The 25345-nt window shown below is 46.3% G+C and overlaps 1 protein-coding gene across 2 annotated transcripts; it reads right to left on the reverse strand.

The window, feature by feature from the left end:
- Window positions 1-9716: 9716 nt before the first annotated feature.
- On the reverse strand, window positions 9717-23939 carry METTL13 (methyltransferase 13, eEF1A N-terminus and K55). 2 transcript variants are annotated; one of them, XM_061185716.1, is made up of 8 exons: window positions 23512-23939; window positions 21396-22155; window positions 19918-20117; window positions 18276-18471; window positions 15277-15444; window positions 13751-13966; window positions 11404-11535; window positions 9717-10187 (listed from the first exon to the last, which is right to left on the reverse strand). In XM_061185716.1, the coding sequence occupies exons 1-8, from the start codon at window positions 23662-23664 to the stop codon at window positions 9913-9915; spliced, it is 2100 nt and encodes a 699-aa protein (XP_061041699.1). In that variant the 5' UTR covers window positions 23665-23939; the 3' UTR covers window positions 9717-9912. The 2 variants fall into 2 exon arrangements, with proteins under 2 accessions (XP_061041699.1, XP_061041700.1); XM_061185717.1 differs by lacking the exons at window positions 9717-10187; window positions 11404-11535 and adding an exon at window positions 11812-11874.
- Window positions 23940-25345: the final 1406 nt, after the last annotated feature.

Genomic DNA, 25345 nt, shown 5'->3' on the forward strand with positions numbered 1-25345 from the left:
AGGCCCCATCAGCGGGTCAACAAGCCCTATGGAGCATCTTCTCAGCTTGTTCCCACTCATGACCAAAACAGAGAAAAAAGGTTTTATGAATATATTGCCTGGATAAAATATATCACTATAATATTAATTAGCTGTTTGTTTCTCTGCTCTTATTAAAAGGAACTACCTTGTTTGGCCACTTTTCGTTTGTAGATACTTAAATACAAAGAATTTAACAAATTCAAACCCTTAGCTCTGCAAAATATTGCAAATCATTCCAATTTTACTGAGAAAAGACTTTTTTAAAACAACATGCTTCAAAGATCTCCAGTGGGATAAGAAATTCACACTCCATTTTTTAGTCCTAGAAGATAATATCCTGTAGCAGCTGTTCTATGGCCTGTTTATTATCAGAATCACTTGGGAGCTTTTAAAAATGCAGATTCCTAGTCTCCACCCCTGTCCTCCTCTATCACCCCACACATATATCCAAGATTCTGATGCAGTTGGTCTGGGATGTGGTCCAAAATCTGTATATGGAAAATGGTCTCCAGGTAGTTTTATTAAGCAACCAGATTTCAGAACTACCTCTTACACTGTTCTGCTTTATAAAAAACCCTCCATAACTACTGACTGCAAAATCAGGGGCTTCTTTCCTCTTATTCTAAAGGAGAGGATTGGGTCTTTTAACCTACCAATCCTGATGCATATATAGAATCTACAACCTCAAATGCCTACAGGACCAGGTGTGTAACAAATGCGTGAAGGAGGCAGATAGGGAGCAGTGAGGACTGCAGCAAATATGATTGATCTAAAATGGACAGATGTTTACCAGTTCTAGCCAAGTGTGAATGTGAGCCTGGCATCGCCAGAGCTTCTAAGTTTTCCAAAGAAGCCAGAAATCCAGATTTTATATAAACTGTCCTCTGTGAGGGCTAAACTAAACACACCCGTGGGTAGCACGTTGCCCAGAGACCATACAACCTCTGGTTCTGTGGAGTGGCGTGGACAAGGCAGTGGTATGCATTTACTGAGGCTGCCAAAACAAATGCCCACAAACTAGGTGGCTAAAACTACAGAAATTCTTCCTCTCACAGTTATAAGCCAGACGTCCTCAATCAAGGTGTCGGCATTGTTGGTTCCTTCTGGAGGCTGAGGGAGAATGGTTTCATGCCTCTTTCCTTGCTTTTGGTGGCTGTTAGCGACCCTTGGCATCCCTTGGCTTGTGGTTACATCTCTCCAATCTGCCTCGGTCCTCACATGGCCTTCTACCCTGTGTGTCCCCCCTGTCTCAGTCTGTTTCCCCATCTATTCTAAGGCCTTGTCATAGGATTTAGAACTGCCCCAATCCAGAATGATCTCATCTCGAGATTCTTAATTACAACTGCAAAGACCCTTTTCTGAATAAGATCACATGTGTAGGTTCCATGGGTTAAGACTTGGATATTTCTTTTTGGGAGCCACTGTTCAACCCACTACTGGCAGGCTTACATGAAAAAATATCAAAATCCTTTTTTTTTTTTTTAAAGACTGTTGCATGCATTTATTTATTTATTTATTTATTTATTTATTTATGGCTGTGTTGGGTCTTCGTTTCTGTGCGAGGGCTTTCTCCAGTTGTGGCAAGCGGGGGCCACTCTTCATCGCGGTGCGCGGGCCTCTCACTATCGCGGCCTCTCTTTTTGCGGAGCACAGGCTCCAGACGCGCAGGCTCAGTAGTTGTGGCTCACGGGCCTAGTTGCTCCGCGGCATGTGGGATCTTCCCAGACCAGGGCTCGAACCCGCGTCCCCTGCATTGGCAGGCAGAGTCTCAACCACTGCGCCACCAGGGAAGCCCCCAAAATCCATTATTGCAATCAAATTTTACTTTTACCAACCTTTCTCTTATCTTCTAATTTACTATGATAGAAATGACTTACATCTGACAGAAAATTTGACTCAGGCCCAGATGCATGTTGTTACATTTTTCTTTCTTATATGCTTCCTAGCTTTAAGCTCTATTAGAATTATCCCATTGCTCTACTTCCAGCCATTGTTTCTAAAATCAAGGATGTGAGGCAAACCATTGTAGACAGACGTCCTTGATTGGAGAAAAAGCATACTCTTTTTATATTCATGGGAAGGACAAAAGAATGATGATGAAAGAGCAGAGGGGGTAGGATATTGGGTAAAGAGAGAGAAAAAAGGAGTTTGTCCTCAGACATGAGAGAAAAAAGCAGGAAATATGGTTCAGGAGAAACAAGTCATTGAAAGAGTTCTTTCTGCCTCTCCCAAGGAAATTTTGTAGACACCCCAGCACTTAAATGCATTTTCTAGTGCCATCTACCGGGAAACATAGGAACCAGCTCAGACCTGAGCCAGAAAAACAACAGTTCTCACACCTTCAGTCACTTTAAGGGAGCCATTTTTTATTGAGACTTGAGCCATTCCTGTCTGTTCTAACAAGGATCTAAGAAGACTCTTAGCAAACACCTGACCATCTTCTGTGCATTCCTCACAATTAACATGGGGGGAGGGGCGGTGGTTCCAGAACTCATCCAGGTGTTGCAATTTGTCAGTGAGTCCTGTAACAGCAGGAATTGTCTTTCCTCCATCTATCCTCAACACAAGCATGGTGTCTGGCACATAACACACTCTCAAAAAAATGCCTGTTGAATATTTTTAAAAAAACAAAGAATTCTACTTCTTACTGACCATTACTTATTGACAAATTTGTAGAAATGAAATGGCAAGCCAAACCACAAGAGGGAAAGTGGATTACCTGTGATTTACTCTGCTGAAGTATTTGGCCTTCACTGAGCAGTCCTTAGGATGCACACCAGGGCCCAGTTATGGCGAGAGTGTGTCCACTGTGCTCCACGGAGGAGATCACCCCATACCACAAGCTGACCTCCCCACCCTGCTGCCATCCACTCAAAGGGCAGGGGGCTGGCGTGTGCACCAGCGCATAGGTGTGCGAAATAATTATGTATGTATAGGTCTCTGACCCCAGTTCCTGACATAGAGCTCCTAAAACTCCTGCAAAACATCTTTTGTTCTAAGTGGTCACTCTTGGTAGGCTCCTGGATGAAAGCTGGCCATCAGAAAGACCAAGCTGAGACAGGCTGAGACCTGGGACCCTTAACTGCAGTGCTTGCACCTGGACAAACGTCTCCTCAAGCAACAGACTACAAAGAAACTATAAGGGACTAAAAACAACTGCCTGCATGAGCAGTTGGGGCAAATTACTAACAAGATACAGAAGAGATCAAAACCCAGCTGCCACTTCTGAGGTGCCAGGAGCAAAAGCAGGGTACTGCGCATGATGCCTGCACATAGCACCACCAAGGAGGTGGGCAGACCACCTAAGCCGCCCCTCCAGCCCCACCCACGGATCTGCCCCGCCCTCGCCCCCTTGAAGGGAGCGCCTTGCCCCAGCGCCCCGCCACGGGGAGCGAGCAAGGGCACCTGTTACCTGTTCTCTCTCCCTCATGCCGCAGCACTAGTCCCAATAAAGCCTTGCCTGAATTCCTCATCGGGCCTCTCATCAATTTCTATTGATTAAAGAGTCCAAGAACCTGGGTCGCTCGCAAAGCCATGATTAGAATCTAGGGGCTTTCATCCCCACCACCTACCCCCATTCTCTGGGGGAGGGAGAAGGGCTGGACATTGAGTTAATAATCAATCATGTCTACATAATGAAGCCTCCATAAAGCTCCCACAAGCACAGGGTTTTGAGAGCTTTCGGGTGGGTGAACACATGGAGGTACAAGGAGGGTGGCATGCCCAGAGAAGACATGGAAGCTCCACACCCCTTCCCACATACCTTGCCATGTATTTCTTCTATCTGGCTGTTCGGAGTTGTATCCTTTTATAATAAACTGGTAATCTAAGTAAACTGTTCTCCCGAGTTCTGTGAGCCACTCTGACAAATTATCAAACCCGAGGAGAGGGTCATGGGAACCTCGGATTTACAGCCACTTGGTCAGAAGCATGGGCAACAACCTGGACTTGCAGTGGGGAGACTGGCCTCTGAAGCGGGGTTGGAGGGCAGTCTTGTGTGGTCTGCACTAACCCCAGAAAGAGAGTGTCAGATTTGAATTGAATTGTATGACCCCTAGTTGGTGCCAGAGAGAGTTGGAGAATTGCTCAGTGTGGAGGAAAAAGAACCCACACATCTGATATCAGAGTATTCTGTGAGTAAAGGCAAACACAGTGTGTTTTTCCTAGACAAGGTGGGAGGGCATATTCCAATTATCAAGTGACTGTTGCTGCTTGCATCTCAGAACTAAACTAATATTCACTGATGGGAATAACAGCTCCTTCCCCCCCATTTCATAATGAAACGGAGCAGGACCCTACGGTCCCCCCCACAAACCATGTCCTTCGCCTGCCTTTTGTCTGTGGAAAAACTTTAGCCAAAGAATAAGTTTAATCAGAGAAGTGAGAAAATGCAGAAACAAAGGAAAACAGTCAAAAGAGACCAAATAATAATCGTTTAGTCATTAAGTAAAGTCAAGGACCTTTAGCTCCTCCTCAAGGGCTATAGATAATATTCTGAGCCATATCCTGTGAGCTGTCTTGCAGATACTGAAACCTCCATTAGGTGGAAGAAGTTAACTACATGATGACCATACTTTAGCCAAGACATAAGCTGCCACAATTCTGAGAATTGGCCTCAAGGAAATGGGAACAAACTGACCCTGGAACTGAAGATTAACTGTACCTAAAACAATCAAGACGACACTGGCCAGACTACCGATGACCAATTTCAAGATGACTGTCAGAGCTGACTGTGCTGTTTCTACATATAGCTCCCTCCCTCCGTCTATAAAAGCCCTTGCCCACTGATTGTCAGTGGGGGAGAGTCGGCCTTTGGACAGGTGTCCACCCTCCCCCGCTACCGCCCCCCAGTTGCCGGCATCCAAAATAAAGCCAACTTTCCTTTCCACCAACCTTGCCTCTTTACTGGCTTTTGAGCAGTGAGCAGCCAGACCCCACTTTCAGTTACAATAACACAGCTACCATAGAACCTCTCCCTCAGTGGGCCTCAACTTTGGCTGCACAACATTATCACCTAGAAAGCTTTTTAAAATTCTGATGCATAGGCTGAATCCCAGACCAATTAAATCAGAATCTCTGATTTAACTTAGGCCTTGGCCACAACGCGCAGCTTGCAGGATCTTAGTTCCCTGACTGTGGATTGAACCTGGGCCACGGCAGTGAAAGCGCCGAGTCCTAACCACTGGACTGCCAGGAAATTTCCAGGCCTAAGTATTTTTAAAAATTTCCCAGGTAGTGCACCGTTGGTGGGAATGTGAATTGGTGCAGCCATTATGGAAAACAGTATGGAGGTTCCTCAAAAAAATTAAAATAGAACTACCATACAATTCAGCAATTCCACTTCTGGGTACTTATCTGAAGAAAATGAAAACACTAACTCAAAAATATATACACCACCATGTCCACTGCAGCGTTATTTATAATAACTAACATATGGAAACGACCTAAGTGTTCATCGATGAATGAATGGATAAAGAAGATGTGAGATACATACACACACACACACAATGGAATATCATTCAGACATTAAAAAAAAAAAAGAATGAAGTAGTGCCATTTGCAACAACAAGGATGGAACTTGAGGGCATTATGCTAAGCTAAAAGTCAGGCAAAGAAAATAAACACCATATAATCTCACTTATATGTGCAATCTAAAAAAAGGAAAACCTAACTCATAGATACAGAGAGCAGACTGGTGGATGCCAAAGGCAGAGGGATGGGGGAAGAGGGGGGGTTGGTGGCAGTGGTGGTAAAATGGGGGTCAAAAGATATAAACTTCCAGTTAAAAAATAAGCAGGTCTTGGGACTTCACTTGTGGTGTAGTGGTTAAGAATCCGCCTGCCAATGAGGGGACACGGGTTCGAACCTGGTCCGGGAAGATCCCACATGCTGAGGAGCAACTAAGCCTGTGAGCCACAACTACTGAGCCTGCACTCTAGAGCCCGCGAGCCACGACTACTGAGCCCGCATGCCACAACTACTGAAGACCACGTGCCTAGAGCCTGTGCTCCGCAACAAGAGAAGTCACCACAATGAGAAGCCCGCACACAACAAAGCGTAGCTCCCACTCGCAATTAGAGAAAGCCTGCGCACAGCAACTAAGACCCAACGCAACCAAAAAAAAAAAAAAAAAAAAAAAGCAGGTCATGGGGCTGTAATGTACAACATGGTGACCAGAGTTAATAATACTGTATTGCATATTTGTAATGTACAACATGGTGACCAGAGTTAATAATACTGTATTGCATAAAATCTCATTGCCAAATGAGATTTTAAAAGCTCTTATCACACACATAGTTCCCCTGTATATTAGCTTTCTATTGCTGCTGTAACAATTTACCACAAACTTAGTGGCTCAAAAAACACAAACATTATATATGTCTATAGTGCAGAAGTCAGAAATTTCACTGGGCTAAAATTAAGTTATTGGCTGATTTGCATTCCTTACTGGAGGCTCTATCGGAGAAACGGTTTTCTTACCTTTTCCAGCTTTTAGAGGCTGCCTGAGTTCCTTCCATCTTCAAAGCCAGTCGAGCCTTTCTCACATCACATCACTCTGACATTGGCTGTTCTGCCTCTCTCTCCCACATTTAAAGACTCTCGGGATTATGTTGGGCCCACCTGGATACTCTAGGATAATCTCCATATCTTAGAGTCAGCTGGTTAGCAACCTCAACTCCTGCTACCTTAATTCCCCTCTGCCATGTAATGTAACATATTCACAGGTTGCTGGGATTAGGATGTGGACATCTTTGGGGACCATTATTTTGCCTATCATATCAGATGACGCCAACATGCAGCTGAGAACTACTGGTCTACCTGTAAGAAGAGGGACTCAAGCAGTAGCCCAGTTAGCAAGCTGAGCCATGAAGGCAGATTGGAGACGTACAGTGAAAAACTGGTGTTAGGGGGGAGGGGGAGGAGCAATAACCAGTCTCACCAGTTCTACATTGTTGCAGAATGTGTCTTGGTGGTGGTGGGGGGTGGGGTCATGTGATATATTTTCATTCAGTTCTCTGACAGTCCTGGGAAGTTAAATTGTACACTGTCCCAAAGGTGGTAGGACAATCCCCACTCAAGAGTAGCCATTACGGAAAATGTAAGTCATAACACAAGATGGAACTTTTCCAGACTTTTGAGATTGGTAGCTATCAGCTTGTTCCTTGTTTCATGCTCATTTGAAGCCTGGGTGTATGCCAGATTCTCAAGTGCTCTGAAGGCTGTGCCCTGTAGTGGAAGATGACTGGCCAACTGGTTAAATATGGCTTGAAGAGGTGTTCTGATTGGCTAACACTTTAATATACACACACACATCCACTTGGGATTTCTGGCTTCTCTTTAAAAAATCTAGCACTCCTGCAGAACAACTCCCCGCTGGAAGAAGAGCTGCTGCCTTTCTACGGGGGCATATATTCTCTGGTTTACGGCAGGCTTTATCCTAGCCTTTCTGTTTCACACCTGGCTCACTTCACACTTTTGTTACTTGCTTGGTCTGGAAGGAATATGACTTTACAAGCTTCCCTATCCTCCAGAGTTCATACTCCTAAAGTCAGGCAAAATTCTCATGAAGAGCCATTTGCCTGTCATCAGTGCAAAAGTGAATAGCATACTGTGATCATTTCACAATATATACGATTGAATCACTGTGTTGTACACCTGAAACTAATATAATGTTGTGTCAATTACACTTCAGTTTTTTAAAATATGAAATAAAATGAAATCCCCCACCCCCCAAAAAAACAAAAAGTTAATAGTTCTCCAGTAGGAAAGATGGTATACAGGCCAATGGCATTGCCTTGTACACACAAAACCCTTTCCTCACAAGTGAGCACACAGAGCAGAGTTAGACTAGGGTTTGAGTAAAAGCCTGACTCGCCATGTGTCCTCATAAACACAATGGTCTCCATCAGCACAAACCTCTTTGTAGGAAATTAAGCTGAAAGCTGCCCAACTGTAATTTCTGCCCATTGGTCTTTCTTCAGTCTTTGGAGGCACGTGTGACCAACCTCACTCTTCTTACATACCCACAGTCTTTCAAAAATTTTAAGACAATTATCATCACCCCTGAGTGCCTCTTCCTACATCCAAAGGCTTCTCTCCAGTGAACCTAATTCCTTCAACTACTCCTCATAAGGGACACAGTTGAGACCTTGTCAGCATTCTGGTAATTCTCTAGCTTGGCTATGCCACCAAGTGTGCTGTTTCAAAGTCTGCACGGCACTAGATCCTCCAACTCAGACCCTGTGCCTCTATAACCTATCCTAACACTGCATTATAAGTTTACAAATTAGAAAACAATGAGGATTCCCAAGCTGAGGTCCTTGGGGTACAGGGCATGCTAAGAGATAACCTTCCATTTACACAGTTCCAGGGAAGGCCCTCCCCTGAAGAAGACCTAGTATTTCTAATGGATACATCTAAAATCATTACTCTGCACACACAGCCTTCTCCTCAACGGGCTGCAAATTTTGTAAGGATGACAACCTAGTTTTGAAATATGCTTCACCTCAAGAGGTTAGAGTTCATTTTAAGGGCGTGTGGAGAGAGGCGCTGGGGTAGTGGATTTTCCGTGGTGCTGCTTATTAAGTCAGCCTTGGCTTACTACTATTAGGAGAGGTGAAATTCCAGCCAATTTCCGAACTGCTGGCATAACAGTTTCAATAGGTAAGATTGATACTTCTGGCCAAGTGAGATTTGGGGTTAGATGCAGTTTTGGTTTAACTATCTTTTGTCTCAGATCAAATGAGACAGTGTATTGAATTACTTAGAAAAGTTCCTGGAACATGTTAATTTTTATCACTAATTCGTGGTTTTGGGCAATTCTTAAACATCTTTACTTCCACTACAGCTCTTTACAGTGGGTCTGGCATGTAGCTGCCACTCAGTAAACGTGAGTAAACCAATACTGGAGACTTCAGCCTGCTAAGTCTCTGACACATGCAGTCATGGGGCCAGTTACATCCACTCCCTCCACTGGAACAGAATAGATGGCTTAGGCTACGAGGAAAGTTGTTAAGCAGAGGAGTGGGTTAGCAGATTTTTAAAACTTGGGACCATTGGGCTTCCCTGGTGGCGCAGTGGTTGAGAATCCGTCTGCCAAGGCAGGGGACACGGGTTCGAGCCCTGGTCCAGGAAGATCCCACATGCCACGGAGCAACTGAGCCTGTGTGCCACAGCTACTGAGCCTACGCTCCAGAGCCCATGAGCCACAACTACTGAGCCCACGTGCCACAACTACTGAAGCCTGCACGCCTAGAGCCCGTGCTCTGCAACAGGAGAAGCCACTGCAATGAGAAGCCCGCACACTGCAACGAAGAGTAGCCTCCGCTCGCCGCAAGGAAGACCCAACACAGCCAAAAATAAATAAATAAATTTATAAAAAAAAACTTGGGACCGTGTCAGCAGCTGTTCCATCTGTAGGGAGACAGCGTAGATGTTCTCTTAAATGATCCTACTCTATTTATAGTCTTTTGGCACAGAATGTCCTATTATCTCACTTGAGATTATTCCTTTAGGACCAAGAGAAGGAGAAAGCAAAGCAAACCAGCAATCACATTTGATTGTCTCCAGTCCTAAGGAGCTTGGGGCATGCTCGTTAAGGCATCACACCTGATGGGGGCTCCAGCAGGGACTCCTACTCAAGGACACAGTAAAGGAAGCAAAGGCAATCAACCCAAGCAGTACTGAAGAAGACAGGATGGAAAGGACTTTTTTATTTTCCCAGATCTTCAGGCAACCTCACCAAGCTGGAGGTCGCATGCAGGTGAGTATGAAACTAAGAAAAATACAAGGCTTAAAAAGTATTGTGCATTATATTTCTTCAATCTCTGGTAGGCCAGGAGCCCAAGGTCAGTCTGGCAGGAAGCTGAGAGGACTGCCTGGTCCTGACAATCAAACAATCTTCACAGTTTTGAGCATGTCTGACAGGACGTACGTGTCATCCCAGCCCTTTCCAGGCTTCCTCAGGGTTTGCTCCAAGGCCTGGGCCATTTCCAGCAGCTCTGGCGTGACAAGTTTCCGCTCAGGGTGCGGCTGACAGAACAGGATCTCGTTTACTTCACCCTCAATTCGCCGGACATATAGGAGGGGGAACACCGCCTTGAGCCCAGCCAGCACTGAGTCCTTTAGCCCTAGGTCTCGGCACACGAGGTTGAGGATAAAGACACCTGTAGGGTGGGGAGGAAAGGGTCAGAATGACTGTGGTTCAGGGGACACGTTGGGGACAAGGTTCAGCTCTGAGGAATATAGCCATTCCTGCCCCAGGGAGGCTGGTGGACCAAGGAACACACCTACAGCGGCAGTGACTTTGCAGAGAACACACAGCATACAAAGGCAGGAAGAGAAAAGCATGGGGGATGTGTGAACCATGAGAAAACTTCAAGCTAATTTCTTGCTCTTTTGTGCTGCTAACAAATGTTACCATTCTCCATACTTCAGTTTCACAAAGGATTGCTTTGAGAAAGAAGTAATTAATAGCCCCAAGTAAGAATGTAGCAATTCCACAGAGAGATTATGTTCTTGACATATATATCACATGCCTTCACTTGTGACAATTAAGGGTTCTAAATCAACTGTTCACCACAGTACCTTAGCCAAATCAAAATACCTGGGAGGCAGTGAACATAAGGATTAAGAGCTCCAGCTTTCAAGTCACAAGGATCAGGGTTGGAGCCTTAGCTCTTATCTTGTGTCACCTTGGCAAGTCTCTACCTCAGTTTCCTCATCTGAAAACAGGCTGCTATGAAGATGAAATCACATACTGCCCAGTCCAGGGCATGTGGGAAGAATTCAAATGGTCACTAGCGCCACCATGCCGGTGGGGATGTGAATTGCTGCGACTACTTTGTAACTGTGTGGCAGCATTTACAAAAACTGAACATATGCATAATCTGTGATCCAGCAATTACAGCCCTACATCTATGCCCAACAAACCTGCACACACATTTCACCAAAAGGCATCTACTAGAACGTTAATGGCAACACTTCTTATAAAAGCCCCAAACAGGAAACAACCCAAATGCCAAAAGCAGAATGGAGAAATAAATAGTGTATCACTCAGTGTCAACACAACATGGGTGAATTTCACAAACATCATGCTGAGTGAAAGAAACAGAGAACATTCCGTATGGGCAAAACTAAGCTGTGCTGATAGAAGTGAAGATAGTGGTTATCCTTGAGAGGACAAGTTACTGAAAGGAGGTAAGAGGTGGACTTCTGGGGCACTGGAAATGTTCGGTGTTTGGTGCTGGTAAATGAATATGTTCAATTTGGGGAAACCGATCAAGGTACAAGGTACTTATGATACGTGCATTTTTCATTAAAAAGAAAAATGTCCTTAAAGGGCCCATCCCTTCTCCCTCCCCAACCTTCTGTTCTTCATACCTTCAGGAGTCAAGATGCTTTTGACCTTCTGCAGGAAAGGTTGGGCCACAAACGCTGGGGGTGGACAACTCATTCCCAGGGTTGGGTCCTTACTGTCCACATCAAACATTATGACATCGTAGTGAGGTCGTGCTGGGAAAGAGAAGCAAACGAGTCTTGTCTCTGCTGGATACAGTAACACCATTTACATTCCTCCACCACATCTCCTCCGTGACCTGTGGTGGGCACAGGTGGCTAAGTCACAAGGATGACATGGAGGATGTGGTCTGCTTATGAGGGCACTAACGTCACAGTCCAGAGGAGGCGCGTCATCAGCGTTCTGCTGTGAGTACTCCACGTCTACGATGGGGCCTGCATCTCATCTTCTTCCTCCACATTTTAAAGCCCTTTCCACACACACACATTACTGGGGTCCACTCCAGCAGGATTACTGCTTGGTTAAGAGTCCATCTATACCAGTGATTTTCAATCCTGACAGAACATTAGAGTCAAATGGGAAAATTCTAAAGATTCAGAGAACCTGGGCTCCACTCCTAATCAACAGAGTTAAAACCCTGGGGTGGCGAAGAACAGATGGGAGGGGAGATGGGAAGCCTCTGGTGTACTTTTCTTAAGCTCCCCAGGTGATTCGAAATATAGTCAGAGTTGAGAACCGTTGATCTAGACAAAGCAGCTGCCTCTGCCTTTAAGGGCTGACCCTGCAAATGGTAACTTTAACTTAACTCTGGAAACAGCATATGTTGCCTCCTAGGAGAAAATGTTCTCAAATTAAAGTTAGCATATCTTTTCTAGTTGCTTGAACAATTACTGGCTCAAGAAAGAATTGATTTCGCTCAATGGGTGAGAAAGAACTGACCATGAATCTGATCCACTCCTTACTATAATGTTAGTTTTTACAAGGGGTAGGCCTGCGATACTAATGATTTGTTTTGGGCAAACTTTGAGACAGTGCTAATGATTATTAAATAAATACATATTTACTTAGGACTACACATGTCCATCACTGTTCATAGCACAGACCTGATTTTGGTTTCTTCAAGAGCAGAACGTGTTGGCTCATCCACGTCCAAGGACAACCAAGGCCCACATTTGTGGCACTGAGCCCCCCAACAATCCGAAAGGTTGCTGTTAAGACGAAGGCCAGGGCTGTTCAAAACTGACTTAGAGGTGATAACAACAGCAGCACCTCATGGATTGAGTACCTACCATGTGCCTGGCACTGTTTTAAGTGCTTCACATGTATCAGCCCTGGGCCCCCAGACTGGTCCCAGCCTCAGAGAGTGAACCTGTGAAACTCTGATAGAGTTAAGTTCAGTTTGCAATTACATAAGACAGCATCTGTCCATCCCAGCACCAAAACATTTACCCCAGGCATCCCGTTTTGCCACACCCTTCCTGGAAGATACTCTAACCCAGCGAGAACCAGAGCATCTATTATAGAATGAGTAGACCGGGAAGGGTGTGTGGCCTGGGCTCCCCAGGTTCACGTAGGACTGAACCAACCTAACTGACTTCTCCCTGAGGGGCTCATGTTCTGCAAAGCATCAGTCATCAGAAGCCTATATATTAAGCTGCAGAAGGATCAGGGGAGCTATTGTAAAACATTAATATGCCTTTTGTCCAAGTCTGGGATACAAATTATTATAGCAAAATGGAGCCTTAATTCCAGTAGCAGCAGGGCTACTGGAATTCCCACTAACACCTGCATCACGGTTTAACCTCAGCACTACTGACATTTGGGCTAGATACTTCTTTATCATCAGTGGCTGTCCTGTGCATTGTAGGATGTTGAGCAGCCTCCTGGGTCTCTACCCACTAGATGCCAGAAACATCCGTACCTAATGGTCACAACAAAAAAGTGCCTGCGGACATTGTCCCTGAGGTTTAGAACCACTCATCTACATGAATGCTGTTTTGCTCTGTTTCTGGCTTCACCTGTAGCTGACAGATTTACAAAACAACTTCCCAACACACACCCCCAACGTTTCTTCCCCTTTTCCTCACTCAGATACAGATTCTGGGTTTCTTGGGATGATGAGAAAGTGGCAAGGTTACAGGGTCAGAAGAGATTCAGAAGGGAAGCCCACTCGTTTGTTAGCGTCATTAGGGCAGGAAATGGTCTGTTTTGCTTGTTGCCATAGCCCAACCCCTAAGAGTACTGAGCATGTGGTGGACACTCTATATTTATTGAATAACTGTCAACAAATGAATGAACAAACGAACTGGTGAAAGACTGGGATGATGCTGATGCTGCCCTCTCAGAGGTGAGTTCTAGAGGCCCTTGCAGGCCTGACAACCTGGGATCAATCCTCCCTCAACACCCCTCCAAATTCTCCAATAGCAGTACCTTCTTCTTCTGCCAGGCTGCTAATATAGTCCAGGCCATCCGCGATGTGGACCTTCATACGGTCGCTCTGGGAGAAGCCAAACCACTGAGTGGCCACTTGCAACATGCAGGGGTCGATCTCCACAGCATCGATGCAGGACTTTGGGAAATGATCGTGGACAAAAAGGGGGAGGCTGCCCCCACCCAGGCCTACCACCAACAATCCCAGTGGGGTCTCTGTAATAAAGAATAAAAGCATCGTTTTACCACCTGCTCACTGTAAAGTTTTGTACCACACTTGGGGAGGGCAAAAGAGGGAGTCAGATTGCTGGTGCTGCCCAGGGGATACAAGATTTAGAGACCTGGCCTCCCTTGTCTCTTTCTAGAAACTTGGGAGTCAATTTAACATCTGAAAACTCAACCCTGGCCTCACAATCCTTCCTTTACTAGATCCAGAAGATGAACCAGTGTATTATTATTATGGCCCCTTAAAGATCCCAAAGCACTCAGCTGACATTATAGCAATAACCCCCACCATAAGCATTATTAAACCCCTCTAGAAAACGGGAGGGACAATGGCCAACATCTTGTTTATGATCACAGGGAGTGTAGATGTGATGCCCTCTGCTCAGCTTTCAACTCAAAGGCCACACTGCCTTCTCAGACACAGCCACCAAGTGAGGGCAATCCACCCAAGTTCCAGAAACCACAGGAAAATAAAGGCCCAAATCCTACACACAAGCACAGAAAAACCACAGCAACCACAGGGGATGAAAGGAAGGTAAGAAACAAGAACGAATCACCAAAAGGAGACAGACCCTGAGGATTAAATGGAAGAACTGAGACTCTAGGGACATACATCAACACCAAGATAGATCAAATGTACAGCATGTTCCAATAAGACATACTTAGGGACTTTGAGTGAAGACAGTTACAAGAGTAGACAGAATCATGAACAGTTTTGCTACTGTGGTCAGATCCAAACCTATTATTAGTGATAAGGCTATGACTGTACTATCTATACTATGGTTTTTCTTTTTAAAGTAGAAATTCAAGATAGAATTGCATCTAGTACTCAAATAATGCATCACTGAAAAGCCAGAAATTCTCCTAAAGTGCACAGGTATATTTCTCCGGAGATGTGATTTTTAAATATTCCATCTGGTTACATGGGTAAATGCATATGCAAAAGTTCATCAAGCTGAACAACTTAAGATCTGTATACTTTACAGATCTCAATGAATGTATTTTACACATTAACTTTTTAAACTCAAGTATAGTTTACTTTACACTGATTTTTAAAATAAATGAATAGAGGAAAAAATTTTAGGTATCAGCACATGTAGCTGTTTCAAACAATTTGAGTTTGAAGGAAAAGTTATTTGGATGTTCATGAATGTAGAAGATGGTTGGGAATAAGAAAGATATGACTATATGTGCATCTGTTGGTCTATAATTATGGTTCTTAAACTGCAAGGCAGCTGACACTGATTACCTCCGTGATCTTACATGTTCCCTCCTGTGGAAGGCAGTGGCGACCCCCTCACCTAGGAGCAGCTCCGGGTTTCTCAGCAGGGCAAGGCCGGCAATCATGGCTTTGTGGTGTTCACAGCACAGGTAACTCTTATCAATGGACTGCCCCGGGGCTGCAGGGGGGTCCTCTGGAGTATCAGCAGGCCGCTGCTTCTTCCTGTCTTTTTTCCGTTTCTTCTGGGCTAGATCACAGACAGAGATGAATGAAGTCATATGCATGGTACACTACTCCTTGGAAAGTAAGGCACACCAGCAGCAGTATGCTGCAACTGGTCTGATGAGACTCGAGAACCCAATTGTGAAATATGCAGGAATTTTGTGAACTGGTTGACATGTTGGTGGCTTGAAATCTGGCCATGGTGGCCATTTTTATGCCACAGAAATTGGCAAACAGTGCATATCATGGCTTTTTTCCCCAAAGAGACGGTTGTTAAACATTTAACATACACCAGAGAGTCAGAAAAGGGAAGTGGCAAAGAAACACCCCAAAACTCAGAACACTGGGAAAACTCAAGTGAGGAGTACTAGTACCTCTCCTCTGGGAAATATAAAGCTGCTAACAGGTGAGAAGTTTATTCATCAGTTCTTTTAGGGGAAAAAGGACTTAGTTTCCAACTACCTCCTCTATGCCAATTACTATACTAGGACTTTTACTCTTGTAGCTTTGAAACAACCCTATATCAATGCTCTTATTCCAATTCTTGGCAGATGGAAAAACTGAAGATCTGAAGAGTTATTAATTAGGCCCAAATCAGTAGGCAATGCAGCCAGGATTTGAACCTGGGACTACCTGTCTGCAGCAGCTATCATCTTTCTACTACATCACACAGACAGTAATTCATACCACCCCACTGAACAAGGACATCACAAATGTTCACAGAAGGGGGGAAATCGTACAAAAGGCCCCTCTACTCTCCCTCTACCTACTCCCTCAACTGCTCCAGGATAGAGTGAACAGATGGCTCTGGGGTTTTCCTAGGGACCAGCTGCCCCACTGGGCACTGAAGTGTAAGTGGCAGTGTGCTTTTCAGAGATGTTAAATTGCTTTTTAACACATTCTCCTCCTTGCTCACCAATACTTCCATGACGGAAATCATTCCCATAAGAATTAAGTGATACTAAGAAGTCTTGACAACTGTGGGGAAAAAAACCAAAACCCAAATTGGAGGGCAAAATGTTCTTTGAAGCACTTTTACTGAGCTTTCAGTGAGATGAAACTGAACCAACCTGCAGCCCAAGTGACCCAATGACAGCACAGGAACCCAACAAATATGGGTGCACATGACCAGGGGACACCCGTCAAGAGGAGACCATCTTGCTGAGAATAACCTGATCCTGAGCTGTGGGCAAACCCATGACCTCATGAGGTTCTGAATTCTCTCTTTTCACCCTCCTTCCAGATGGCCTTGCCAACAGGACAGCATCATCAGGCAAAGGGAATGACCGGCAATCAGGAGAGCCAATTTCAGATTCCAAGCCTGACTCTCTGTGCCTCTAAAGGGAAGTTATACTGGAGAAGGGGTGGGGAGGAATATTTTTCTACTCTATACATGTGATCTGTGATTGATTACAATGAGTAAGTATTACTTTTATAATACAAACATATAATGCCCCGAGAAAATAAACAAACGATTGCTCTCCCCATTAGTGCGCGTTTCTGAGCAGCACGTGGGAGACCACTTAAAAGAGAACATGGTGGGGGGCTTCCCTGGTGGCACAGTGGTTGAGAATCTGCCTGCCAATGCAGGGGACACGGGTTCAAGCCCTGGTCTGGGAAGATCCCACATGCCGCGGAGCAACTGGGCCCGTGAGCCACAACTACTGAGCCTGCGCGTCTGGAGCCTGTGCTCCGCAACAAGAGAGGCCGCGATAGTGAGAGGCCCGCGCACCGCGATGAAGAGTGGCCCCCGCTCGCCGCAACTAGAGAAAGCCCTCGCACAGAAACGAAGACCCAACACAGCCAAAAATAAATAAATAAATTTATTAAAAAAAAAAAAAAAAAAAAGAATCCGCCTGCCAATGCAAGGGACACGGGTTTGATCCCTGGTCCGGGAAGATCCCACATGCCGCAGAGCAACTAAGCCGATGTGCCACAACTACTGAGCCTGCACTCTAGAGCCCGCGAGCCACAACTGCTGAGCCCGCGAGCCACAACTATTGAAGCCCGCACGCCTAGATCCCGTGCTCTGCAACAAGAGAGGCCACCGCAATGAGAAGCCCGGGCACCACAACGAAGAATAGCCCCTGCTCGCCACAGCTAGAGAAAGCCCGTGCACAGCAACGAAGACCCGACGCAGCCAAAAATTAATTAATTAATTAATTAATTTTAAAAAAAAGAGAGAACATGGTAGAGATCTACCCTGTCAAAGCCTGTAGCCATGGGCCACTTGTGGCCATTTAAACTTAAATGTAAGTTCATCAGGATTAAGAACTTACATCAGAAAAAAGGTTAAAGATTCAGTTCCTTAGTCACACCGGCCATGTTCCTAGTGCTCGGTAGCCACACATGGTTCATGGCTGCTACCCTGGGCAGCTAACTGGGTACTAAACATTTCCTTCACTGCAGAAAGTTCTACCAGACTAGGTGACCTCTAGGGCACCCACCAACTGTACAACCCTCTAAAACAGGTGCTAGGAGGTGGCCCCATGGAGGAGGGCAGGCCTACTGAATTAATACACAGACGTATATGGAGCAACTTGTAAAACACGTGGTCTTTGAACTGCAGGCATTAAAGTGATTATCACATTTGTCTGATAAACCACCACCCCTGCTCCTTATCACTGCAGAGTCAGGCTTTGCTCAAGAACAGAACATTGACCTCCCTTCTGTTCATCGCCACTCACACCCTAAGAGCCCAGATGATAAGAGGACAACCCACAGAGCCGTGTGCCTCTGGTCACAGGTATCCGGGTCTGTCCTACAGCTCCGCCAAGCTCCCAGGTCTTTCTGACCACCCCAAATTGTCCATACCACGTCCACGTGGGCCCCACCACTGTGCCCACGCCGCCTCACCTCTGTGAGACACATCCTTCAGCAGCCTGGCTTCTGACTGCACCACGTTCCTGTTGCTGAGGAAGATCAGCCGTCGAAAGTAGCGCTTGTCATCCCCCTGCACATCCTCGATGACGTAGTCGCCACTCAAAGGGCTGCAGTCTTGGTGCTGAACAGTCCGGACCCCGATGTCCCCACCCACAGACAGGAAGGGTACCTGAAGGAACAGCAGAGATGTGGTGAAAACACCAGCTCAACTGAGAAATACGAGAAATTATAATCCCTTCCCTTTGTGTGTATGTGAAGAATCCCCGCACCAAGGTTCTGAGCAGCAACAACTCCGAAGATTTGCCATTTTGTTAAAGTACTCTTCTGGGGCGTTTGACTAGATCTCAAAAGGTTTAATTGACCTTTTTGAAAACCAACTGAACAACTAAAGATTCCCCAAACCATTCATGAAATGCAGTTGGTTCTCCACAAGAAAAATATGAGTTTCTCAACAGTAATCCTTAAAAGGACTTTCAATAGTCCAAGACAATGAAAGCTAAAAGGAAGCCTCACGAAGGGAATAGAATCATGAGAGAAGGAATCTGAATAGGGATAAAGATATCAAAATCCATGGGGAAAGCAACCACTCCAAATTTGGCAAAGTGTCTCCCTTCCCCCAGTTATTCTCAACTTTTTTCTGCATTCTTCTAAACAGAAGAAAAAATTAGGAGGAAAAAATACATTTTTCCCCTAAACTTTTCCATTCCCTTCCCAATCTTCACATTTATTTCTTTTTAAAGACTTACAAGAGTATTTAATAATCATGAGGGTCCTGACTTTGCGGAGATGTAGGCACTGTTGAGAGAAATTCACAAATGAACCTCCCCACAGGATCTGGGTCTCTCTGATGGGACACCAACCCCAAAGTCTTCCAGAAAGCATCAAATACATATTCATCTGTAAGCACAAGTCAGCCTAGTGGGCAGAACCACAGGCTGGGAATCCAGGAGCCTGGGTTCTTCTTTTCAGTTCTGTTGCTACAGCATCAAGCTTCCAGGTACCTTGTCTTTCCCATCTATCAAGAAGGATAAACTCCTTTCTATAAAGTCCTTGCAATAAAGTCACCTATCAATTACCCTCTCTTGTGACCAGGATAGTACAAGACAGATGGCGTCAAATGATAATACCATATCACCATTTTGGCAAAAACCTTCAGTTTCCTTCCCAGTGGAACATCAGACCAGGAATGTTAATATCCTGAAAATTAAGCTGAGCTCTTTTGGCCCTTTCCCATTCTACCTAACATAATGATGGTTCTAAAAAGCAAAATGGCCAAGGAAATCCTGCGCAAAGTGAGTTAGGAGAAATACAGCCTGAGTAAGCTGCAGTGTGAAGAGCTGGAGCTTGCAAGGTGGAGAGCACTTCCTTCATGCCATCCGAGTGGCCCCACAGGCACAGATGCTACTGGGGGTCTCAATAAGGGCAACCGCTCACCTTCCACTCACTGCCTGGGACATAACTTCTGCTCACTTAGCTCTTAGCTGCTGACATGCCCTCCAGGAACAGACTAGGGTCACAGACCCTAGTCCTAGCTTCTGCCAAGATACCTCTGCCTTCCTGGCTACTAATATGACTTCCCCAGAAACCCTGAAAGCTGCTACCAAAGCTTTGTTACCTGCTGCTGGGCGGGCATCCCGGCCGGGGCCAGCTCCATGACTCTGGCCGACAGCTCGGCCTGGATGCTGTCCATGCCTTCGTACTGCTGACCTCGGTGAAGGGCCACCGTGATCAGCCTCCTGAAGCCCGCACTGGCTGCCAGCTGCTTCCGGCCCTCCTCCATGCCAAACAGCCACTCGGTCTCCCGACCCTGGGGGACTGGAAAGAGGCATTTGTTGACAGGGAGTCCTGGGAAAAGTTCAAGCCCACGACCAATATGCCCCACGTGGCAGAGAGCCAGCCCCTACCCCAAGCCCAGTAACCCTTCCAACTGTGACCTACTGAGGGGCTATCAATCCCCAGTCAACAATGTCCACAGCAAAGCTGCCATCAGACCCACGGCAGGACCCAGCGTGGACAAGAAGTGTGAGTGTGTATGTAAGGGGAGGGAGGCAAGTACCTAGTGCAAGAAAAATAGCAATAATGCTAACACTTCTTACATGCCAGGCATTATTCCAAGCAGTTTACAAACAGAAAATAATCAAATCCTCACAATAGCCCAAGATGCAGGCAGTATTATTATTCCCATTTTATAAATGAGGAAATTAAGACACAGAAGTTACATTATTTGCCCAAGTTCACACAGCTCGTAACTGGCGAAGCTAGGGCTCAACCCCAGGCAGTCCAGCCCCAGACTCCATGCTCGTATCCACTGTGCTATTAGTTCTCACAGGTGCACAGTTAGGATAAGGAAATACTTGGAAAAATGGATTCGATGTCAGGAAACAAATTACCAGCATGATGTATCACCACCTCATGTTTGTCTAGAATATTCTACTTTTGAGAGCATTTCCTCATACTACCTCTTTTGATCATTACTAAGGTGAATCTGGTATCATTTACCCCTTTCAATAATAACACTAACGTTTGTAAAACTTATCATGTGCCAGGCACCATTCAAAGAGCTTTTACACTTCTCACAATTACACAGTTAAGATCTCACTTTATAGATGAAGAAACTGAGGCACAGAAAGAACACTAACTTGTCCAATACCACCAGGAAGTGACTGAGCCAGGACTGGAAACTAAATAGTCTGGTTCCAGAGCTCACTTTTTTAGCTACTACTCTGTACTGTCTCTAAATTCAGCAGAGACGCACAGAAACTTCCCCAGGTCACACAGCTTACAGGCTACAAGGCTGGGACTCCCGTTGCTTCCACTACTCCTTGTTACAAAGTGACTAACATCTCTACAAATGCGTGACCTGCCTAAATGCATCTATATTACTTCAAGCCTTTGCAATGGAAGATGAGAAGAAATAAACCTCAAATCCAAGCAGGCAGCTCCCCCTTCCTCATGCCCTGGCCAGTCTAACCTCTTCAAGCACCGCCCCCTGCAAGATAAAACCAGCCAAGGCATACCCATCCACCAAAGCCCCAGCCCCAGCCCCTGTAAGCCAGCCCCCTCCAGGGAAGAGAGGGAGCAATCCCAACTCACTGATGAAAATGGCAAAATGACTGTCCCGCGATGGTTTCACAGTGGGGCTGTCCACCACGTGGAGGGTGTAGCGTGGCTCCCCCGTGTCCCCACTGCACAAGTCCAGAGACACATTCCCCAGCCCGGCCTTGCGGTACAGCTGGCTGCACAGCCAGACATACTGCTGCCGCTCCCGCACCGCCTCAGCCAGCCGCTCGGCACTCTCCAGCCGCACAGGCTTGCCCTGCTCCTGAGCACACAGCTCAAAGATCTGAAGGGCAGAGCCAGGGACCGGCCTGAACTTGGTCATGATGAAGGCAAAGACAGGCAAGGAGAACCGAGGCTCTGCTTCCAACAGCTGGTCTTGGCTGTTGGCCACCTGGTGCACCCTCACCATCCACCCCTCCCGAGAGAAGTGACCCACTGCTTTCTTCAGGACGTGAGCCTGAGCCAAGGAGATGCAGAGGTAGCGACCGCCCACCTGCAGGACACGGCCAACCTCAGCCAGCATCCTGTCCACCTGCTGCAGGGTCTTCTCCTCCTCATCTGTCAGGACGGCGTCCAGGGTGCCCTTGTCTAACACCACCTGGAATGAGGCATCGGGAAACTCCATCTGTGTCATGTCCATCTTCAAGAAGCTCATCTGGGGCCGTCGGCCAGCATTGCGTTCCTTCATTTGCTTGATGACGACCTCACTGATGTCAATGTTCACTATATCCTGATAGCCCACATCATACAGCTGCTCGCTTAGCTCTGAGTTACCACACCCAATCACCAGCACCTAGGGGGAAAGAAAACAAGATGGAGGTGATCAAGGCAAAGGAATGAGCTTCAGACACTTCAAGGAATCAAGTCTCACCCTGGCTGCTGTATGTTTTCAGAGGGCGAAGATGCTATGCCATGAGAGAGCACCATTACAAAGTTGATTCTAGGCTCCATCTTGAAACACCACTGGTTAGAAGAACTCACTAGTAACAAACCACATTCCGCTATAACAATGCAAGTTATGCAGAAACAAACTAACCGGGGTTGTTCTTTTCTCTGAATCAAGCGTTTATTAATCAGTTGCAGGAACAAACTAATCATGGTTGTTCTTTTATCTGAATCAAGAATTTATTATTCAAGAATTTATAGGAAGTCACAGAATCCAAATACAGTAGTTATAACTGAAATCTCCTATTTGTTTTACTGTTGAAAACCTAGGTCTGGCATGATCCTATTCCACTCATGCCTTTGGCTCCAACTCATGATATTCTGCTATTTTCTGAAGCCAAACTTATAACACAGGTTGTTGCCCCCCTCTCTGTGGAGGAATCTCCCATTGATCTTTCAAAATTCTGCCCTGATGTCACCATCTCTGGAAAAGCATTGTACAATGACAAGTGCATAAGCTTTGGAGCTAGGTGGATCTAAGTTTAAATCCCCACACGACCACTTACTACATGTATGGTCTTGGGCAAGAAACTGGCTCTCAGAGCCTCAGTTTCCTCATCTGTAGAGTTCGTGTATTACCACTCACCTCAAGGTTTATTATGAGAACTCAATGACTGAGCAAACACACACACACACAGCACCCAGCATAAGGTTTGGCTCTTAAAGCTTCCTCCTCAAATCTTCGTTTTCTACCCTTCTTCCTTCCCTACTTCCACCTCTATCAAACCTCCTATTACTGTACTTGGCACTTTTCACTTCTGGAATGTGCCCAGGATTTATATCTTAATGCTTGTGTGGCTTAAGGGCTGAACACAGTGCCTGAAAGTCAGTGGGCCCACAACAACTATTTGATAACAGATTCATTTATCAGTAAAGCCACGGGTGCTGCCAGCTCCACGGGGATGCACAGTGACAGAAAAGCACACTTCCCTCACTAGTCGGAGATGTCTAGGTTGCACTACTAAAGAAGTCATTCTTCCAGTGAGGTTATTAATTCAAGAATGATCTGGGGGTGGAAGCTCCGTTATCTGAAAACCTTTAAAAGGATACTTTGTAATTACCTTTTAGCTAGAATGATGTATGGAATCCTGAAAATATGGGCCCGTTTAGGGCCCCCACGCCTGTCACCGTCTACCAAGTGCAGGATTTCTGTTATCAGTTCCTACCTTCCAGGGAACACACAGGGCTGCCCGGCCGCGCTTACCTTTTCCCTGGGCTTGATATATTTGTGCAGCAACCCGCACAGTTCCAGGTAGGTTCCATACCACTCGAAAGCTTTCTTTCCCCGCTGCTGGAAGAACTTCTCCCAATAGTCAATGGAGCCAAACTCCTTAGGGCTTTTAGGTAAGAGATCCATATTCCCACTGCTCGAGCTGCGTCTTCAAGACTCTCCTACTCCCTGTGCGGTACCATCCGAGGGGTTTCCCCACGCGCTGGTTCTGGGACACCGCAGCGGGAATTCTTTCCACGGACAAACAGCCACATTGACTTGTCCCCCACTCAAAACCCAAAGGGATGACCTTTACACGCCCGCCGCACACGCAAGGCACTGAACCTAATAAACGCTCACCCCCTATTGCATCCCAAAGCCCCAGACCCATGTGGGCAGGCCCTCACACTTTTTCAGAGCTCGGTTTCAGAATCGGCAATCATATCCGGGTGCGAGGCTTCGCGATTGGTTGGCTGCCCAGACCATCTCAGCAGCTCATTGGTCAGTGATTTTCGTCCTGTCACGTCATTGGCTGCAACGCGCTCGCCTCACGCCGGCGGCTTCGTCGCAGGCGCCGCGCTTTAATTTACGTGAGCCGGAGCGGCGCGGGGCGGGGCCACGGGCCGGAGGCAGGGCGGGAGCCGGGGTGCCGGTCCCAGGCTTGCGTCGGAGCACCGAGCGGGGGTAGCCTTCTCAGCTCTGGGCTTTACAGCCTTGGAAGAGAGCTCCCGGGTCCCAGGCTGTTTGTTCCTTTCGTCTCTGCGCTCCCATTCTGATCACGAGACACATAAGGGCTGAGCTCTGACGGCGGTGGGCACACTGGAGGAGGGGGGCCTCGGAAAAGAAAAACTTGTAGATTAGAAGGAAGTGAGGCAAGGGATGAGTAGAGCCAGTCCATAGCAGAAGAAAACTGCCCAACCCAGCTGTACCTTCTGCATCTCCCGCCCCACCCCACCCCCGCCTTACTTTAACCACTTTACTTGTACAATTCAGGTTTAATTTGGAGGAAAGTAGCACTTGGCTGTGCTCAGCTTGCAGGATCTTAGTTTCCCAAACAGGGATTGAAGCTGGGGCCCCAGCAGTGAGAGCGCCTAGGCCTAACCACTGGACTGCCAGAGAATTCCCAGGGTTTCACTATTAATAATGTAACAACATGGAAATTCAGGGGAAAAGAATAACAACCAGTTATTCAGAAGTGCGTCCTCTCCCTCTTCCTCCTTCCCTCATAGCACAGTGCACAAAACTTAAGGCTCATTTTGGTAATTGGCCTCCTCAGGTTGTCATTCGGATGTCATCTAAAAGTAGTTACTTGGGACTTCCCTGGTGGCGCAGTGGTTAAGAATCCGTCTGCCGAATGCAGGGGACACAGGTTCGAGCCCTGGTCCTGGAAGATCCCACATGCCGAGGAGCAGCTAAACCTGTGCGCCACGACTACTGAGCCTGCATGCTGCAACTACTAAAGCCGGCGGGCCTAGAGCCTGTGCTCTGCAGCAAGAGAAAAGCCAGTGCAATGAGAAGCCCGTGCACCGTAGCGAAGAGTAGCCCCGGCTCACCGCAACTAGAGAAAGCCCGCATGCAGCAACGAAGACCCAATGCAGCCAAAAATAAATAAATAAATAAAATAAAAAACCATTAAAAGTAGTTACTACAGCTTATTTTATGTATTTAATAAACGTACTATGTTTTTAGATGCTCATCTTATCCAAACACCCTAAGGAAGTTCCTGTGAATGGCACTGTTTTAAAATATGTGCATCATTGGGCTTTTCACAGTATTATAAACTGCAGGAGGAATTTACAGACTGAGGATGTTATGGGCTCTTTCCAGA

Source organism: Eubalaena glacialis, chromosome 3 (genome assembly GCF_028564815.1).
Source record: "Eubalaena glacialis isolate mEubGla1 chromosome 3, mEubGla1.1.hap2.+ XY, whole genome shotgun sequence".
Taxonomy (NCBI): Eukaryota; Metazoa; Chordata; class Mammalia; order Artiodactyla; family Balaenidae; genus Eubalaena; species Eubalaena glacialis.

What these genes read in the sequence shown, in the direction of transcription:
- METTL13 (XM_061185716.1), bottom strand. Translation starts at nt 23,664, where the DNA reads ATGGATCTCTTACCTAAAAGCCCTAAGGAGTTTGGCTCCATTGACTAT. An exon ending in ATATCAAGCCCAGGGAAAAG is followed by an intron (nt 22,156 to 23,511) that starts GTAAGCGCGGCC and finishes CTTTCCCCCTAG; the next exon opens with GTGCTGGTGATTGGGTGTGG. An exon ending in AAACCCGGAGCTGCTCCTAG is followed by an intron (nt 13,967 to 15,276) that starts GTGAGGGGGTCG and finishes TCTTTATTACAG; the next exon opens with AGACCCCACTGGGATTGTTG.